At 46.0% G+C, this 20,681-nt stretch overlaps 3 protein-coding genes across 3 annotated transcripts, besides 1 other annotated feature; all 3 read right to left on the reverse strand.

Moving 5' to 3' along the window:
* Nucleotides 1-4: 4 nt before the first annotated feature.
* On the reverse strand, nucleotides 5-1,960 carry TSTA_122160 (4-coumarate-CoA ligase, putative; the record flags this gene model as incomplete). The annotated part of the gene is made up of 2 exons (XM_002482427.1): nucleotides 731-1,960; nucleotides 5-677 (listed from the first exon to the last, which is right to left on the reverse strand). Exons 1-2 carry the CDS (start codon nucleotides 1,816-1,818, stop codon nucleotides 5-7), a joined length of 1,761 nt encoding a protein of 586 aa, XP_002482472.1. The 5' UTR covers nucleotides 1,819-1,960.
* A 990-nt stretch (nucleotides 1,961-2,950) lies between these two features.
* Nucleotides 2,951-2,977: a microsatellite.
* Nucleotides 2,978-5,435: 2,458 nt separating this feature from the next.
* On the reverse strand, nucleotides 5,436-8,466 carry TSTA_122170 (C6 transcription factor (Ctf1B), putative; the record flags this gene model as incomplete). Its single annotated transcript, XM_002482428.1, has 4 exons — nucleotides 5,436-7,392; nucleotides 7,442-7,923; nucleotides 7,974-8,182; nucleotides 8,231-8,466. The coding sequence occupies 4 exons, from the start codon at nucleotides 8,464-8,466 to the stop codon at nucleotides 5,689-5,691; spliced, it is 2,631 nt and encodes an 876-aa protein (XP_002482473.1). The 3' UTR covers nucleotides 5,436-5,688.
* Nucleotides 8,467-11,151: 2,685 nt separating this feature from the next.
* Nucleotides 11,152-20,235, reverse strand: TSTA_122180 (nonribosomal peptide synthase, putative; the record flags this gene model as incomplete). Its single annotated transcript, XM_002482429.1, has 5 exons — nucleotides 11,152-11,486; nucleotides 11,542-12,770; nucleotides 12,821-14,960; nucleotides 15,020-19,794; nucleotides 19,843-20,235. The coding sequence occupies 5 exons, from the start codon at nucleotides 20,233-20,235 to the stop codon at nucleotides 11,231-11,233; spliced, it is 8,793 nt and encodes a 2,930-aa protein (XP_002482474.1). The 3' UTR covers nucleotides 11,152-11,230.
* Between the last annotated feature and the right edge of the window lie 446 nt (nucleotides 20,236-20,681).

Here is a 20,681-nt window from a genome sequence, read left to right on the forward strand (position 1 = left end):
CAAACTAAAGCGACGCCCTGATCTTTCCTTGTTCCCTCTGTACCTCCTTTTGAGCTCGCTCTCTCAAGAACCGTCTCAATATCTTCCCACTAGGATTCTTTGGTAATACGCTTACAAACACCAGACCGCCAGTAATCCTCTTATGCTGCGACAGCTTCGAATTTACTTCTGTAGTGATCCGCTCCGCCGTCGACTTTGAAGCTTCAACACCATCCTTCAGCACAATATATGCACGAGGATGTTCTTGTCCATTAATTGTAACGCCCACGACAGCTGCGTCGGCGACGCCTTCAGACTCGAGACAGACCCCGTCTAATTCTGCAGGCGCCACCTGCATACCTTTTACTTTGATGAGTTCTTTCAACCGTCCACTGATAAAGAACTTGTTCTCGTTGTCGTAATAACCAATGTCGCCCGTACGTAGCCATCTGTCTGGTGTCAATATTTCGGCAGTTGCTTTGGGGTTTTTCCAGTATCCCTTCATAATCTGAGGGCCTCGCACCCAGAGTTCGCCGGCTTCATTCGGTCCTACTTCTTTGGCCTCTGACGCGGTAGGCCCGGCGGAATGTTCATCGGGTAGGGACATGATTTTTGCTTCCGAGTTTGCAGTAGGCCAGCCTACACTGTTGCTGGTGCTGATTTTACCTGCGTCCCAGCCGAGTACTGAGCATGTTGCTCTATTCCTTGTTAGTACCGTTCTAACAACTAGTGAAGTGAAATGGTGACATACTCGGTCATCCCCCATCCTTGATGGATATTAATTACCCCCTTTGGCCACAACTTCTCAACTTCCTCAGATACCTCCCTGCTCAACGGCGCAGCTCCAGATCCGACGCTTCGCACAGAGCTAAGATCGAACTTCTTCACCTCCGAACTCTTAGCCAGCATGACCACAACAGGCGGGACGAGCTGCAAGTGCGAAATCCGATACTTTTCAACATTCTTCAAAACAGTCAGAAAATCGAACTTTTCCATGATATACACCGGTGTGCGACGGTATTGAGACACGCCCAGGAATATCATTTGCGCCATGGCATGGTATAATGGAAGAAAACAGAGCCATTGTTCTTGACTTCGATATTTCAATTCGTATTCCATATCTTGGCACATGGAGTTGTTGTATTGCAGGATGTTGGCGACATAATTGCCGTGAGTTATTTCGACGCCTTTGCTAAGACCTGTCGTGCCTGAGGAGTAGTTCAATGCCATTACCGTATCTTGAGCTTCGTTGGGACCCATCAATTGATCCCATGCAAAACCTCCACCTTCTGCTTCAGATACAATCAATGAGCTCCAATGAGGGCGGCCAAAGTCTTGGTCCTCCTGCTGCACCTTTAAAGGTTGCCCAAGTGCAAAGTATCGACTGTCAAACATAAATGTTCGCTTTTCATGGCCTTTCCCTACTCTCTTCGCTGCCTCCAGGCATGTCTTCATCGCATCACCGCCTTGACTCAGCACATATTTTGGATCTGCATCTTTGATCTGATGCGCCAATTCCTGCGTTGTATAACTTGCGTTACAGCCGCTGAATATGCCACCAGCCATTATCACGCCCATAAACACAACGGGATAGAAAAGATTATTTGTACTGAATACGACAACCCTGTCGCCTTTGTTGAGACCAGCTTTTTGCAGACCAGCTGCGAAGCATTGGCTCCATAGTCGAAAGGTGTGGCGAGTAAGATAGTGCGTTTCTGGTTTGACATGGTCGAGGAAATATGGCTTGTCATTAGGGAGGACGTCTTCTGGAGAGCCGAAAAGGAGGGTAGGGAAGCTCTGTTGAGGGATGTCAATTGTATGTTCAGATTTGACCACCATGTTTGCTACTCAATTAATGAAGGATGTCGAAAAAGGAAAATTGCCTTGATGTAGTGAAAGAAGTCGTAAGGAGATCTCACTGGGCGGGTCGAGGAAGATCAAACGAGGGAACCTGCGGAATAGCCCAAGTACGCAATAATATATGGACAAACAGACACAAATATAGTTTCTTTTTCCTTGCAATAGATCGGCGAGATTACTTTTTTCCCCCTCAATATTCTCTTTGTGTATACTACTAGGTAAATTATCCATAAATAATCGCTCCGATATGGGCTAAGAACGATCTGTAATACAGGAAATTAATGCGGGGAAAGCTCTTCGTCTCTCACTAACCCAAATTCAGGCACAAACTATTTATTTTTGTGTCGATAGTTCTGGTCTCAGCCAATAGAACTTTTTTGTATTGCCCTTATAGTTGTTCTAAAAGGGTCCTGTACGTCACTTGATCAGTATTTCTGCCGGGTATGTGAGATGCTGCCGAGGATGGTCGGTAACCAATAAATATAAAGGCATTAAGACCACAGGTCCTTGCATTAACTAGCGAAGATATTTACGTTACGGACGGAGGAGCTATCGTAAGGATGAGTTAGGGTTACCATGCAGAACCCTAACCCTATGGTTACACATATCCAAAAGGGAATGTATACATAGTAGATACCGTCCACCAAGATCTTATGTGTATGTCCTTTGTCCACATCAGCGAATCACAAAACCCCTGCTGCAACTACTGTGACTCTATCTCTTGCTTTGGACCCTATTGAAGCGCTCTCCATTGGTGGTTTATTCTTTCTTTGAGCAACCTACAAAGGAGAACCGCTATCACAAAGAAACTGTGATCGAAAGCATTGTTTCTTCATTTCCGCTTCAACCGAGGCATGGTAGTGTTTATTTATGTGCCTGCTTCTGAGCTTCCTCGAGTCGTCTGTTCCTGAAGTCATAAAATTAATAGCGTTATCTGCTTTTGCTTTCAGTCAAGCAAGCTTTCATCGTTTAGCGAGTCAGTCCATCAACTCGTTCAAAGATAAGAGCAAAGATCTGTCGATGATGGCCCCATCCGATAACTACACCACATCTCTACCTTGAATTCGTCTTAATGTAGTTTCTCTCGTCCAGTCTAAAGTGAGGCCGAACGAAAAAAAAAAAAAAAAAAAAACAAAAACGACGAAGCCGGCTCGGTCTGAGAGTGATATCAGTTGAACCCTATGCAGATTTCAGAGAGAGTTCGAACACTGGATGAAGAATTCTCCAGGGCAAGTCGGCCTTCTTCCAGATTCTATTGGCAACATACGCCGATATCTTGCGTCAACTGAAGATCTGTCATCTGTGTGGCCAGGATCTTTGCAGTTGTCAAATTCGTAGTAATCCACCGTGTTGCGTTTCGGGGATCAGAGGGACTGTGAGCTGTCCTTGAGTAGAATCTCGGGCGCAAACCTCCAGAGAATGAGAACCGGCACTTTTACGTAAGTATAAGTTTGAGTAAGTGATCTCGAAAGCCCTATATTATGGGACTATAGGCCGCTCAGTTGAAGAATGTAAAAGAAAGGCTGAACTGCAGAAGCACACGAATTTCATCCTGTCGCGAACGCCTATTTCAGAAACTTGAGCATTCCAAGGCCGCACTCTTAGTGGGTCAATACAGTGGCATCAACGACATGCGGGCATCGAACTTTTCCAAGACATGTTTCTTCTTTCCCTCTTCTTATTTTCTTTACTTTGTCCGTAAATGAAGGTATAGCTAATGCCTTGTTACAGCTACCATGACAAATGAGCCCTGAAACACCCTGAATGACAATACCGCATTCGCCGAAATGGAAGTAGCCGTAAAGAAACTTCGGGAATCTGCTGGAACCAACGGTGTCGACAAGTTTTTGACCAGAGCTAATAGCCCATTATTCAGTTCGGCATCTGCTGCTATTAGATCTCACTCCTGTCCCAGAGGAATAGTATGGCTTCTGAATGAATAGACGGCAAGGGTACCGTACCGGGCCGTTTTGTTTAAGATAATAGCAGGATGTAATCCGACGGTACTGATCTCTCGATTAAGAAGAGTTGTACTGGTCCATAGTCCATTACACGCTTCCTTATTACATTGCAATCTTTGCTATTATTCTTAAATGGGCGGTTTCGTCAGGATTTAAGACTTTCTCGCCAGTCTCACTGTACCTCGGACTCTGTAACCATATTTTTTTTAGCATGGTAAACAGGATTTCTGAATCAGTAAAGCTATATGTATCCTACCTAGCATGCATGGGTATAGAAGGTCTACAGCAAGTGTCTGATTTCAGCACTTACCAGCAACATTGAAGTCACGGACGTGCGATTTGTTGTCAATGGGGGTTGACAATTATGCTCTATTTACACGGTATAAAACCTAACATATCTGAAAAAAAAGCACCAACTGAAACTTACAAAAAGAAACAAGCTAGTAATTTGTAAATCATCACTGAATATGTTCCAGAGTTTCCACCGATCATCGCTACTTTCTAGATCATGATCGTCGATCTATAGCCAGCATAATATCCCTCCCAAAATTGGTAATTGATACCTAGCTGAGCTCAACGGTCAATAGACTAGCATGAGTAAAAGGATAATCGCATGTGAAATTTGACGTCATCTAATGGCTATTAGCACATGTAGTTTAAATGCTTGACTATATCAAAAGTAGACTAATACAGTTAAGTTAGCCTTAGGGCTAAATACAACAACTAACACACTCAAAAGCCTTGACATGTGAAAATTGCTGCTGTCTAGAATCAAGACAATCAGCATAATAAAAGATACCTCAGATGACCTTTTACTACTGTAGTATTTGTTTCTATTAGTCCACAACGCGCTAAAGGACAATCAATTTGCATGTGAAAATTCCAAAGTCTGTCTTCTCTGGATCTGACCCCCTACTTCAAGAGTGCATACACACCATATTGAAATCATTGGGTCTAATAACTGTGTATGTGACTGGATATGCATGAAGATGTTTACGTGTCATCGAGCAGAGTATGTACGCACGTAACATACTATTCGGCATGCCGATCCACGTACCTCGGTATGCCTACCGAGGTTTCTATCTCTCTTTGCATAGACAGACACATTCATGTTCTGCTAGTTATTTTGGGGTTACATGCAAGTAGGCTCTTATGAGTAGTAGTGTATTTTCAATAATTTAAAAAATTATGCCAGTATCAATAGCAAGATCTCCGTGTAGAGATTAAACCCTAGAACCAATCCCACAAAAACCACGCACCTACACTGCACTGCCTCATGTAAGCCAACCTCAACAACCCCCCTTCCAACGGTTCTCTCCAGGTCTTTAAATCTCCGTCAAAGCCACCCCCATACCGACTCCTTAATTAATCTCGGGACTCGGTTTTCGGCTTTCCGATACGACCGAGTGAGAGCTCAACGCAGCGAGTGTTGGTCCGTGGATACCGGCTTACGTACGTACGAGTATGATCTTCTCTTGTTCTCCGTACCCAGTCTACAAATTGAGTTAATAGTTTGTGGGGTGTGAGTGGGAAGGCCATGTGACTCCTATTCTGGAGTCTTGTGGGGATGAAGAATTAACTTACAGATTGAGGTAAGTGCTCCGATGCATCATCTTCAAGTCTCGGAGAAATTTCAGAATAACAAATAAGTTAGATTGTTGATGGATGAATAGATTGCCATCAAATGAATTATGTACAATATGAAAAGAAAGTACACCTTGCGCTAAACCCGTCCAGACTTTTGTATATGCCAGTCCCATGCCAATGACAAACCGAATGTCGGTTGTAATACATTCTCGAATAAAATCATATTCACAAAACCCTGTGTAAAATTATCATAACTCATACCACAAAAAAGAAACCGCCTATGCAAGTCATATAAACCATCTCATAACTTCAAAGTCAAACCCATGTCAGGGTCGACATCACCAGAAAACCCATCGTTTCGTTTAGAATAATCATAACTAAACAACGTATTCACGTTGCTGTCGTTGGCGAAATCAGGAATATAATCAAAGCCAGACTTTCCCTGTGTCTGAGGCTGTCTCTGACTTTGATGGCCGTCGTGCTGGTGATTGTTGCTGTTGTGGTTACTATTGAACGTAAAAGCCATGATCCCATCTTCGGCGCCGAATAATTCGGGACCACCATCGTCGAAATTGAGAAGAGCATCAAAATCATTCTGAGTTACTTCGGCGTCGTTGGCCAAGTCGATGAAATCATTGAGGCTCATGTCAGGCTGTTGTTTGAAGAGATTCGGGTTGAGGTTTTGTGTACTGCCGTTTTCGCTGCTGTTGGAGTGTGGTGGTGTTGCAACATCGAATGGGTTTATTGTAGTGTTGTGGCTTGGTTCGGCTGGGATAGTGAAGCCGGCAGATGGTGTGTCGAATGTTGAAGGATAAGTAAGATCTGGCAGCTTCTGTGCCGATGACTCTGGAGGCGGTGTCAAGGCTGCGGGACGGACAGTCTGGGCAGGAGGAGGAGGATGGACTGGCTCGTGTTCGTCCAGATCGGAAAGATTAAGTGAAATACCGGCTTTTCGAATAGCAGCTTCTAAGAATGAAGTGGCAAAGTCGGCAGATGCGTAGATCTCACGAAGACGCTGTAAAATTCGCATACATTGGTAAAATCGCTGCAAACTAACCATGCGCACGTTGGCGTCGTTGGACTTGACATCAAGCAAATGTATGATAACAGCGGGCAAGAGAACAGTGACTCCAGCAGTTGGCAGAAACCGAGTAAGATTGAGTTGATGCAGGCGTTGTGCAGTGTTGGTAATCTCAATCGCCGCGTAACGGACTTTATTGCGCGAGATTTCTTGCAATGCAGCCTCGACAGCTGGGAAAGGCATCGCTGGAAGCACTTGTGGCCGGTGGAGAGCACTGGAAGTAGTAAGATAAATCATTCGAAGTAAAGCGCGATGCACTTGTAATGAAGATTCGGCTGGCGAAAGAGAGTCAACGCCCTCAAGAGATGTGTACCGAATCTCAGAAGGCAGATTCGCTTGCCATTTTTCCAACTCCTCATCGCACTTTTGAACTTGTATCGTTCCAGCCTCCGATTTCTTTGGTACAAGCATCATGGTAGTCTCGGTCGTACCTCCAAATCGATGGCTGAGAACAGAGTACTGAGCTGACAAAACGTGGCTCACGCAAAGACAAAGCTTAGCCTTTTCAATGAACATCATGGCCAAATGTCGTTGGTGCTCGGTATTTTGTAGGAGTTCGCAGTCACCCAGCATGTTCAACACCTCAGGGGGGAATCTTTTGAACTCAAAGTCGTCGAGAGTCAACATTGGCACATCACAGTCATCGTCTTTTACTCTCATCGGTCGGCGCATGCCCAAGGCAATCAATCGGTCTCGTGTGTATGTACTCCACCAGATCCGTTTCCATAGCTGTTTTCGTCGTGGTCCCATGCCCGAGTTGCTGGGGTCACGGTGAAGGCCGATGGTATGGGCCAGAGACAAGCTCACGCCCATCCAATGCCAGGTGTCCTTTTGGTCGTCTGGTGTTTCATACCAATAGGTCATAAGCAGGAGCGACTGGACTAGTGAGATGCGATCCACTTCGTAGTCAAAATCATACAACAGCTAGGATAGTCAGTATGTATACGAACACGGGGCATCACAATCAACGTACTCTTGCTCTTTGGAAGAATACTTTGCGGGCAGTCTTTCGACTATTATATCCCGCATTACGTAACGCTTCCATTTCTACGAAAGCAGTTCCAGCAAACATGACAGCTTGAAACAAAAGCAAGCTGACGTGATGAGTTCCATCGTTGCGGGCAAGAATTTGAAGGAATTCTTCCAAGTCGAGTAGAGGCATGTATGGATGCACGTAGTGGATATATGCTTTGAGCAATGCATCTCGCAAGGCTCTATCCGGAATAGTCAAGGCACCTTTTGCTTGTAAGTAGTTAAGGTCCTCGGTCTGTAAACGCTGTGGCAGACGCCTGATGTAGTCCGGCAGCTGGTTGGATTGACTCGGCGGGGTAAGTAATTGATGTATGGCGTCAGCAAAGCTTGGCCCTATATTAGCTGCAATTGACAGTGACTGGGAGTAATTTGAGCGCCGTTCTGGCAAATTTTCATTATCAATGTGCGAGCCACGTGATTGATCTGCGAGAAGTGTCAATAGAGAGAACCAGCAACTCGGAAGAAGTACTGACAGATAAAATGTGGCACGTGCTGTCCTTGATCCAAATCAATGGATTCTTGGAATGGCGACAAGGGATCGTCCTTTGTGAGACCATCGAGACCTGATTGATCGAGTCCATCCAGGCCATGGCTGGAAGTGCGGCGTTTCGCCGCATCTTCAGACAACTCGGTGGACGAGTCTGGGGTGGTCTTGACAGCCTCAGTCTCAACACGGAATTTCCTGCTTGGATCAGTACCGTACTCTTGATATGCAGTGGATATTACTAACTTTCTTCGTCGACTTTCAGTCACAACGCATTCTACCTGGTCGAGACGACAGTTGGTACAAGGTGAGCCATTTTCCACAACGTCGCAACGGACTTTGCGTGCGCGGCAGCAACAGCAAGCACGAGAGGCTCTTCTCTTGATCGGTCGATTTCCTGCCGAAAGACCGGCAGCGGAAGCCTTTCGCTTATTCTGTGATGACGCCGTCTCCGGCGGAGGAGAGGAAGTGGTGGAAGCCATATAGTGAGTGGAGAGTGTGCCAGATAGTTCGGATGGCGTTCACATCAATGCAATTGCAACATGTATTCCATGAAGGAAATTGACCGAGCCGGTTTGAAGAAGATCAGAATAAAAAGAAAAAGAAGAAATTTAAAACCGGGGGCGGGGCCGGCGTCTTTTTATCTCTTGTCTCAATCCAGAAATGAGGAGGATCCCTCCCCCATGTTCGGTTCTCCATCCTAAGCTAGTCTCTGTCAAGGAAGGGCCCACCCTGAGCCACAGTGATGACCAAGTGCTCGCGCATGATTGCGCGAATGAGGTAGTTTTTGCCTCCCCCGGATGAGAAGTGGGCATGGGCGTTTTGGCGAGCAAAGGAACGGACGGACGGGAGTTTGGACTCTGACAATAATGCTGGGCGGCGGGGACTACGTCGTGACGGAGGATTTCCGCCAAGGCCCAATTCGGACTAGTCTCCTGGTGGCCGAGCTGCACAAAATTCCGCGCTTAATTGCCACTTTTGGGTTAGTGCGCATGCTACTCCATCTTACGGAGAATGTGCTGAAGCCAATCATCCGGTGGCATTCATGCTACAAGGTCCCTTGTCGGCAGCTTCGTACGTAACAAGAGATGATAATCAACTGCACAGGGAACGCGGTCTAGAGGAATCTGATCTCCACGATCGTTTCTTTATCACAAGGGGGAGCCACTTAAACAGCCAAAGCCGACGACATGATTTGACGCTCACGGTTCTTTAAGCCGCTCCACAGTACAATTCACCATACAACGGGTCTGCCGCCTGGATTTTCAGCAGATACAACGCCGACTTCAAAGGGCTTTTTCAGCACCTTCCGACAAGTTTTTCAGCTGCATTGGAATGATACTTCAATATTCTGTTGTCGTATTCTGGGGAAGTACTGAGGTAGAATGCTCAGGTCGGCGTGAAAGCCGGGGTCTCGCCAGGCTTTCTCAATAGGACCCGCCCCCGGCCGTGCCGATTTTGTAAGGGAAGACGGGGCGAATTTCCTGATTCGGCTTAGTCTATTACTTTCTATCGAGTAAGGGTATCGACAACTCCAACCCTCTTCATATCCAGATACGGTAGTACTCGTCGATTACCCCAGTCTTGCAAGAGTCTTGACGAAAGTCTTTTTTCTTGTTTTTCAGTGTTCAGTAGATCTGGAGAATGCTGTCCAGATGTAGCAATTTGTCTCTCGAGCGTTTCGATGCTCCACCACAGCCAATCACGGGAATAATAGTAAGCAATTATATATTTTGGGGTAAATCGACATGAGCTATTATTGAAGCATAACCCCCTGCAAATATCATAGTATGTAATGCTGTCCAATCACCTTCCGTAAATATTGATCCGAGAATCGGATATTTGCCACATCCGGGATAGTGGTATCGTCAAAAGATTGACAACGTTCTGGATCAAGGGGAGCCCTCGTGACCGATTCAGACTTTTTTGACCGAAGCCCGTGTCTGATTTCGTCATTGTGCGATTGCAAGAATGGATTACAAGCACTTCTTATATCACGCGCCCATATATCCATGTATGTAGCACTGCAGTTTGAGAAAAGGGATGTTTGCGCGAGCACGTGGTGCACCCGAAACGTTTATTGTCGATTGACGACTTGTAATTTTTGTTATCGGATAGCTGTAATTCACCGCATTTTCGCAGGACAATTCTCGCTTCCGGTAATGCAAATACCAAACCCCGGATCCGACGTTTCGGATCGAGTCACGATCTGTAAGTTTCAGTCCATCGTATGTTCCCCAGTCAAGCCCTTCCCAGCCCTAAATTGCCAATCAACTTACGATCGAGTTCTCCGGTTTTGCCATGAATTCCGGGGAATACTCACCTTAAAACACCCTCATTATTAATACGGAGTACTTGTGCTTAAGTCCAGGGATTGTTTGAGATCTCAAGCTTGGCCATGAGTTCCCCCGGTTTTTCCCTACTTATCTCCAACCCTTGTATATTAGGTATGCAAATCTAGACATTCGGAAAATTATCCGTGCATATATATTATGGATTGTTTCAAGCAAATGTCTAGATTTGGTAAATGGCTCAACCTTATATCTAGCATTATCAATTGCATTGTTAATGCGTCGGAACACTTGTATACTTCCACCGGAATCGGGATACGTGTTGTTAAATTGTACGTAACTCTACGCTAACAACTCAAAATATCTATTCTCAAAAGCCTCGCAATTTCCATATTCTCGAAACTCTAGATTACGATCAAGCCTGAACTATTAGTTGGTCCAATATCACATCCCTGAGACCGCTTCTTTTCGATTTCGTCCCTGAAATCCCGTTCTCTCCGCGGTAGAACCGACCTCCAGATCTCCGGATTGTTTGGAGAGATAAAAATTGCGGGATATTCCGGCTTGGATTCCTGATGTGTTGGCTCCGAATATTTTCTTTTACGCCATAAAACTTTAGCAGCAAAGGATCTAGCCTTCGGGAAATAGAGTTTGCGCGTGTCTGGATACGAAATTTCTGCCTTTTATCGGAAGTTGGTGACAAGGATGTGATTGAATATTCCGTGCAAGGCTGAGTTTTGTTGAGTGAAACGACGCAAAATGGCTGTCCGTGTATTTTTTCCAGAGGGGAGACTTCGATACTAATTTTCTTCCGCGGAATGATTGCCTAGCTAGGGTTTAGGGTTTTGTAGAGCATAGCCCCTTTTCCATGACAAGTAGTTCATCCTCATTGTAGATTGTAGTTAACTGGATCTTTCAATAGCAATTTGTAACAAAGAAGAGAAATGAAAAAGCATCAAGAGCCATTCAAGGCATTGCTAATAGTTTGCTCCGGGTTGACCATCAGATATTTCAATACACGACTGAAGCTAGCAGCAATTCCATTGATCTGGAACTCACTAACTCTGTCTTTCCAGCTGACCAGCTTAACTTGCCAATTGTTATCAACCTCGTCAATCACAAGTGAGACGTCATATTCGAATGGATCCTGTCCGTCGATGTATTCAAATCTCAAAGGAATGTCTTCCTGTGGTACGGGTCTTGGATATTTTCTAAACAAGAGTTAGCCATGCTCTATTTGTATTAAGCGGAATATGAGATATGTACCTGAAGTTGATCATTGTGTTAAAAAGCCCTCGACCTAAGCCAAGGTCTTTCTCAATTTGTTTAATCTCGCAAAACTTCCGACTCGAGCTTTGAATTGCGTCGTCGCGTATATCAGTCAGTAAATCACGCAGTAGCATGCTGTCCGATAGTTCTTTCCGACAGAGTAACATGGAGATCAATGGTCCTACGATGTTATCAACTCCATCGATTTCTAAATCTCGACCGGACACCAGATATCCAAAGCATACTTCAGAGCCAGCAAGATGACTAGAAGAGGAACGAAGCTTCAACACCAATGCCCATACTGTATGTATCAAGTTTGCTACTGTGACACCCTGTTGCCGGCAAAAGAGGGAGATCTCACTTGCGCCGGGAATCGTGACTGGGGTATGGAGTAGTTCCCTGGGTTGTTCTGTATGCTTGGATAATGACCATGGGATATAGCACGGAGAAGCACCAGCACAGTACTGTCGCCAGTAAGTCACATCTTGCTTTGCTTGATACCAGATACGCTGAAGGTATTGCGATAACTGTGGCGCCGGCTGGGGTGGCAGTCGACCATCGTACGCAAGTTCTAGGTCGCGGAATACTGTTGCCAGACTGACCGCATCTATGATGGCGTGGGAGATTTCGAGATTGAGGACTGCTTTTCCATTCTGAGCTTTCCCAACAGTTAACCGATGAGGAATTTCGCCTTCAGGCCAGACTGGATGAGGTTGGATGGATTGATCCACCGCCAGAGTACTTGTTTCTGACTCCAATTCCTCGTGTAGGGTTTGCACCGGCGTGTCTAAAATGCGCTGTACACGTTGTCCCGTTTCATTGGAGAACTTGAACGTAGTTCTCAGAGCATCATGTCTCAGTATGACTTGAGACCAGGCGTCCTTGAGACGCTGGATATCCAGTGTCCCTTTACAATTAATGTTGAAAACCATTTTCACGTTATACAACCCTTCCGCATGCTTTTGAACCATTGCCTGCTGCAGAGGAGTACATATGTATGTATCCTTGCTAAACATGCCACTGATTGTGTTGATATCTTCGGTCCCTCCATTGACCTCATTCGGATGATTGCCGTTTATGTGTTTAGTACCATTGGCTAAGTGCCCATTGCTGTTACCCTGAATCTTTTCAGCCACATGGGATATTCCCTTTGCAAGTAACAAGTCTTGGATACTAATATCCAGTGACTGTTTGCGGCACTCTTTTACCACCCGAATCGCAGATACCTGTTTCTGTTTTAGCAATAGTGGAAAAAATCATGATGAAGGGAACTTACTGAATCGCCGCCATAACTCAAAAACGATTTGTTGGAGACGATATCAGCCTCTGGAATGGTAAGCACACTGCTCCATATCTTTGTGAGAGCGATTTCAACGTGTCCAACAGGTTTTGGTCCGTCACTATTACCATTCATTGCATGACCGGAATAAGCCTGGAGCAAGTCCTGTTTGGACAGATTATCGATCCACGCCTTGACAGTTTTGCGACTGGTTTTGCCAGAAGTTGATAGAGGGATATCATTAACACAAAGCCAAATGTTAGGAATGGCATAGGACGGAAGATGTTCTTCGAGTGTGGCTTTGACACGCTGAATCTGATTCCGAGATTTTTCCGATGAGTTTATTGTGAGAGGTGGTAGATCTGTCATTGCCCCTTTGGTATTTAGGGAGAGTACCGCAGTGAATTGAGTGGAAGCACCTGAGCTCCGGGAGACAAGGACTACGGCGTGTTTCACTGTTGCAACCGTTTGAATCCAATGCTCTACATCTTCGACCTCAATGCGTAGACCTCTGATCTTGACCTGAAGATCTTTCCTTGATACGTATTCCAAAAGGCCGTGACGGTCGTACCGGACGAGATCACCCGTCTTGTAAAATGTACGTCTATCTGCAGATGGAGGCTCCCCAAAGACGATTTGTGACCAAGAAGGAGACTCAATGAATGCAGCTCGAGTACGAGATCCATCACTCAGATATCCGGACGCCAGAATCGGCCCAGAGACAAGCATTTCTCCTACAGTCCCTACTGGTGCCAATTTATCATGATTCTCGGGATCAACAACAAAAGCATTACATCCAATAGGCCGGCCGATCTTGTTTGCAGAATCAGGTGTGTCGATGTCCCGAGTGACGCAGAACACGCATGCTTCTGTAGGACCGTATCCATTCATAATCCGGACATCACCAGTATCTTTCCATCGGGCTACATCCCCACTACCGACCTCTTCGCCGCCAAGGACCAATGTTCGCAACGTAGGCACCTCAGAAGGATCAAGAAGTCTTGCAACACTTGGAGTCAAGAAACTCCAATTGGCCTCCAGAATGCAAATCTCTGCGGCAAGATTATTGAGCCGACCCCAAGACGATGGTACGCATACTGTGCCTCCAAACACCAGAGTTGTGAATATCTCGGCAATGCTGACATCAAAAGTGTAAGAGCAGAACTGTAGTGCGCGTGTACCCTTTCCAAAGCCCATGGCGTTACCATGAGCGTTGACAGATGATGATATTGCACGATGAGAGACAACGACACCCTTTGGGATTCCTGTACTGCCTGATGTGAAGATGGCGTACGCCGGATCGGCAACAGTGCTATTGCCCTCAAACCCTTCTCCTGTCTCATTTAACAGAGCAAGACTGTCAACGTGCTCTCGGTCAACCTGACGCGGTTTTTTCAGATCAGTTATGTGTATGTACTTTGACGAAGAAAGAATGACGGAGGCCCTTATTGCTCGCAGGATTAGGTCTCGACGACTGCTGGGAGACTCCGGATCGATGGGAACAAACGCTGAGCCGCTTTTGAGCACAGCAATCATGGCCACAATTGCCCAGATGTCCTTATCAAAGAACAGTGGGATGAATATCCCTGGGCCTGCGCCAGCTTTGACCAGGTCATGGGCAAGCCTGCTCGAGAAGTCGTGTAGTTGCTTGTATGTTAATTCTTCTCCCCATGAAGAAGTGATTGCAATTTTTTCGGAATATTCGCCAATCCTTTTGAAGACTTGCTCATGCAAAAGACAGTTCACGACTTCCGGGGTTGAACTTTCGGCAATCTCATTTTTAAGTTCCAGGATATCGCCCGGGCTAATCAAGTCTATCTTATCCAGTACTGTCGAAATGTCTATTGACGATATTTGCGCAAGAATATGCTCATAAAGCCTGATGATTCGCAACGCTTCGATCTCGTGAATACGAGATTCATCGAATGTTACACCTACAAGGACATCATCACTAGCATCGTCAAACGAGCATTGAACCACTAGTGGATAAGTGAAGAACTTTGATGTATCGCCTTGAGCCTCAGAGACCCAAAGTTTAGAAAGATCCGTATTCTCTCCTTTGGGCTGAAGGACAAGGAGATTCTGGAAATTGCAAGCTTCAGGAGAGATAGAACGGATAGTATGTAGCCCGGTATGTCTGTATTCATGTCAGTCTTGTGTCTAAGAATCCTTAAAAAGAAGCGGGATATAACTTACTCATAGTCGATCATCTCTACCGACTGGTCCTGGATGCGGTGCAGGAAGTCTCCAAGTTTCTCTTTAGCATCCACGTTCACTCTAATAGGAACCGTAGTGAGTGTTGGTCCAATAAGATCTTGAATCCCAGGCATTGCAACATTTCTTCCGGCCAGAGTGGCCCCGAAAACAACATCTTGATTTCGAGTGTAGCAATTCAGTAGTACAGTCCATGCAGCACGAAGTATTGTTGATTTGAGAATACCCGGGAGTGTCTCCGGCTGACGGAGCAAGAAGGAACGTTCTATTTGAGACTGGTTCCCTGGTTTCTCGCCAGGAAGGAGAGGTGCAGGGAAATGAACAAAGTCTGCATCCTTGAATTGTTTGGTCCAGTACTCGCTGACGTCAGATGGGCGGTTACGCAGGGTATGCTGAATGAATGTATTGAACATTATATGTGTCGTTGTTGAGGGCATCGCATGGTAAGCATCATACACCTTCTTCAACAACAAAGGTATTGACCAGCCGTCATACAAAGCATGATGAATGGTCAAAATGAAGAATTGTTTGGAGGTTTTGAGATCTGAAACAAGGGTAAACTGACATAGACGGGTACCTAGGCCCATGGTTATGGTCTTGTTCTTGGACATGAAAGCAGCTAAATCATTAGCATGTTGCCATTCTATGTCTTCGGAGACAACTACTTGAAATGCCTCCCGTATGCCCGTTGGTTGGAATATTCTCGTGCGGAGGATCTCCTCTTGTTGGTAGACCTTTGCCCATGACCTAAAAAACCTTTCGATATCAACTCCTTGCGCTAGTTCGTATACCGTCCTAGATATGTAGGCTCCCGGTTCGGCCATGGAAAGCACTACCAGTCCTTCCTGTAGAGGGGTCGATGGGTAAATGTCCAGAATACTATTGCGAGCTACACTGCATGCCTCTGCAGCTTCATCGATAGTCGAATCCTTCCATGCATTCAATGTTTCATCCGTGTGCTCACCTCCCTCGATCAAGGAGAATGGTGCAATTGATGTAGTAGGCTTGTCCGTAGTAGATACCAGAGCAGCCGCTCCAGCCATATCTTGAAAACGGGGATACTGGAAGATGCTTTTAACGGTGAGGCGTAACCCCCGGCCACGACAGTACTGAGCGAGTTTCAAACTCAGAAGCGAGTTACCGCCGTAAGTTTTGATAAATTCGTCACCAGGAGTGATGGTGCTTTTGTCTGGAATACCTAATACCTCAGCCCATGCATCTGCCAAAATAACCTCAATCTCACGATTTGGACGCCGAACCATATCCACTGCGTCTATATGGTTTCTGGCCTTTGAGGGTTGACGAGCGTTTCTTGTCGGGGGATGGGGAATTGATGGCCGGATAACAGATTTCATATCTATCAAAGAACTGCCGGAAAGGACAGATGATACAACACGCTTCTCCTCTTCCAAACACAGGGTATGGATAAATCGTTCAAAGATATAAGCGAGCGAAACTACTTCGTCGTCACTGATAGCATTACTATCATAGCTAAATGCAGCATCCACATGATCTGCGTTGGTGAATAGGAGAACCATCAAGCAATGGCTGTTAAATCTTCCATAGCCACCGACTGAGTCATCAAAATGAAATAACTCTTGGTAGCTTTTGTCGTCTGGTGTCTGGACAAGGAGAATAGTCTGGAACAGACAAGCTGAATTGCATTCGGGAGTATACGCGGCAATCCTCTGCATACCCGTGTGCTCAAAAGGGATCGTCTCTATAATCGACGTCTGTATTCGTTCGAGATACTCCGCGACGCTGTTACTTGAACCATCGATAGGTCGGGTTGGAAGAGTCACGAACGTCGGTCCGATCACATTCTCGATATTTGATACGGGCGCGGTGCGGCCAGTAAGCGTGACACCCATGGCAACATCCCATGTTTTGGCCATTTTGACAAGAGACAGAGAAAGAGCAGCGCGGAGGAGAGTAGCGGTAGTTATATTGGATCCCAGTCTTCGGGTAAATTGAATATGCCTGTCATACACAGATTCGGGACGCGGACGGTAGTCGGGTTCTGGCAAAGGAGGATAGGGCACTAGCTTCCTAGTAGAAAATTGCTGGCGCCAAAACTTGGAAGCTGATGTTTGATCCACGCCTTGGGTATATTGTATGAACCGGTTGAAGAGGCCAATTTCCAGACTTGGAGCAATTCCATAGTATGCCTGAGTCACTGTGTTGAGCAGAGTAGGGACAGACTCCCCGTCGAATAGAGCATGATGAATCGTCCAGACTATCTTATCAGGCGTGATGATTTCGCCGTTCTCAGCTTTGGTTGACGGAATTATAGCATAACGCACCAAGGGACTTCCAAAAGCCAGGTTCTCCTGAATGTCTTCTTGAAGATATTCATCAAGATCAGTGTAACTTTGCCAGTCGACTAAGGAGCTTTTGATCACCACCTGAAAGGATCCAGAGGCACTCTCTATAAACCTGGTACGAAGTGTCGGGACAACACTGACAACAGTCTCCCATGCCTGACAAAACTTGTGAATATCAACATGCGGGTTCAGTGTCAGGATAAACTGACCCACATAATCACCATCCCGAATGAGTGATAGTGCCCACAGTCCCTGTTGTTGCGGTGCAAGTGGATATATATCCTCAATCTCATCTCTAGAAACATCACATTGAACAACGGCGTCAGAAATGACTGATTCCCTTACTGTGTCTTCAATGAGACTGAGCGGCGGAATCTTTGTATCAGAACCGCTCGCACGGGAGACCACTTGAGAAAGACTGCGTAAAGTTGGCGCTCGGAAAATATCGGCGTAGGAAATTGCAATTCCCTGGCTCTTAGCGGCAGCAGTGATTTTCAAGATGGTAACTGAAGATCCGCCCAAGGCAAAGAAATTGTCTTCAGGTCCAATTTGATTTGGTTCTAGAAACAAAGCGCTAGCCCATAATCGTTGAAGATCTGCCTCCATTTCACTCAGACCGTGAGAGATATCATGATTTGGTACTGGATCTTTGGCCTGCAGAAGACCTACAAGCTGGCTTCGAGTCAAATTGGATACCATCTGGCGCAGTTTCGCGCGGTCCAATTTTCGGGACGAATTATAGGGCATCTCATCAACGGGGATGTATACTCGCGGAACCATGAAGGCAGGTAATGCATCTGCCAGTTTGCTTTGAGCATATACTTTCAGTTCGTGTAGGTCTTGGCCAAAGTTCTTGGGAACACAAAAGAATGCGACCAGAATAACTTCTTCATTTTCCCCGGCCGGTCGAATAATGTCCGCAGATGCTTGAACTCCCTCTGGGAGACAGCGCCGAAGCACTGTCTCTACCTCTTCCAGCTCCATGCGCTGGCCGTACAGCTTGACCATTGTATCTTTGCGACCAACATATGTCATATTCCCATCTGGAAGATAACGGACCAGGTCCCCTGTTTTGTACATTTTCAAAGCAGGTCCAATGTTGGCCTGCAGGCGCCACTTGGGAGGTGAAATTAAAGACTGGTCCGTCTTCTCTTGGTTCTTAAGATAGGCGCGAAACAAACTGGTGCCTTCCAGCAGCAGTTCACCGATAGCCCCGATGGGCATCAAGCGTGTCTCGTCATCGGGACTCACAATCCATGCACGCATGTTAATTGGCTTTCCGATGGAGATAGTGCTTGAGAGACCGAGCTGTGGTTCCAAGAACCATGTTATCGACTCTGCAGGTCCGTATGCGTTCAGCACTCGGACTCTGTCCACCCAATCCCTCACATCGTCGACCGTTACTGCTTCTCCTCCGAGAATAAGCTGTGTCAAGCCGGGTGTATTGTACCTGCGGAAGAAGCGAGCAAACGAGGGTGTGAAATAGGCCCAGTCAACATTCATGCGGGTCATGCACTCTTCAACGTCATTGAGACGCTCCTCCTCGGAAGGTATACAGACGAGGCCACCATAAATTAGCGGGGAAAATGTTTCTGTGATACTGACATCGAATGTGTAAGCAGCCCACTGGAATAAGCGGATATCGCTCCGATTAATCCTTTGAAACGGGGCGTTTGCAAGAAGGCCGCTGCATACAGACGTATGGCTATGGATAATTGCCTTCGGATTTCCTGTTGTTCCCGACGTGAAAGCAATAACACAGGCATTGGAGGGTTGGACAAGAGATGTAGGGCGTATGCTTGGAGTCTCGAGATGATAAACAAAGTCAGCATCGACGATAAGACTGGGACATTTTTGGATCAGTCCAGAATGCGCTTCACAGCATAGCGCGATTCTTGCGTTCACAAGCTCTGTCATGTAGTCCCGTCGGGCTTGGGGATGTGCAGGGTCGAGACAGCAGTACGCTGCCCCTGTCTTTAGGACAGCAAGCATGGTCACAACTGCCCAGATGGATTTTTCGAAGCACAATGGAACTATTTTTTCAGGACCAAGGTCATAGGTGTTTACGAGATAATGCGCAAGTTTGGAGGAGTGTTGGTCCAATTCGGAATAGGTAAGACTTCCATCCCATGATAAAAGCGCTTGGGAATCGGGGTTTCGGGAGACTGATCGCTCGATGAGCAGATGGAGGCAATCTTCTGTAACAGTCGGGGTACTGGAGTTCCACTCAAAGATCTTCATCGCATCATTGGGATTAAGCAGGTTGATATCGGCGATTTTCTCATCGTCCTCGATGGTCAAAATGCTCTCGAGGGCCTGATGAAATGCTTTCGCAATGTTGTCCATATCTCTCGTGTCCGCGATGGATGGCTGGTAAAGCATACTAACAATCAAATTGGATGGTCCCAAGTTTACGTGAATTTCAACATCAAACTGCTTCAGTCAGCCTTGTGAAATAACTCGGGAAGGGATATTACATACGTCCTTGTCAAAATGACTATTCCTCACGCTACTACCCTCAGGTCTTGTGCTATGAGACACTTTTAGTCGACTCCACACTTTTCTCAGTGAAGCATCTACACCTTCCACTCCCGAATGGAGGAGAATAGTATCCTCTCCCGGTTCTTGCCTTCCATCACGCTGAAGAGTTGCTATGACCGGAGATTTTTTGATCAACTCTGGCAGAAAACTTATGAGAGTTTGAATGTTTCCATGGGTATCTTCTTCTTCGTACAGGAAGTCGCTGGTATCAAAATAACAATTCTGAATCAACGCCCAAGTGAGCTGGAATATTGTACGAGGCGTAACAGCATGGTCAGTGCAGAACTTTTCCGATGCCCCAGCAGAAGGAGTAGGGACTGTAACGGAGAGCATAGTGAAAAATCCCTAAAGTCATGACCTAGGTAGGTAGGGAGAATAACATTAAAGAGAAATACAGCTTTCCTACCTATAAATACTTACATTCAACTGATTCGTATGCTCGCAAAGTGACCATCCCGTATTCGACTAACCCTAATCCCACGTTGTCTTTTAGTGCTATATGTGCGGTGTAATGGAATACGAAGCAGTCAATACAGCTAGTTAGTTTTATGCATGCATGTTCAGCCAAGGCTGAAGTGTCTAGGGCGTACTCTATCTACTTTCCCCATCAGGTAGGCCTGTGCGCTTTTAGAATACCCGTGTCTTGAGATGGAGAATTTAAATTGGCCACATCCCGAAGACCCCTGTTATTTAGGCAGTTTCTACAGCTAAACATTTCATTATAGGAAAATACGCCATCCTTAGGTAGTATCGCGCGGATCTTACTACTGATTTGGTAT

This window comes from Talaromyces stipitatus, genomic scaffold (assembly GCF_000003125.1).
Source record: "Talaromyces stipitatus ATCC 10500 scf_1105507295555 genomic scaffold, whole genome shotgun sequence".
Taxonomy (NCBI): domain Eukaryota; kingdom Fungi; phylum Ascomycota; class Eurotiomycetes; order Eurotiales; family Trichocomaceae; genus Talaromyces; species Talaromyces stipitatus.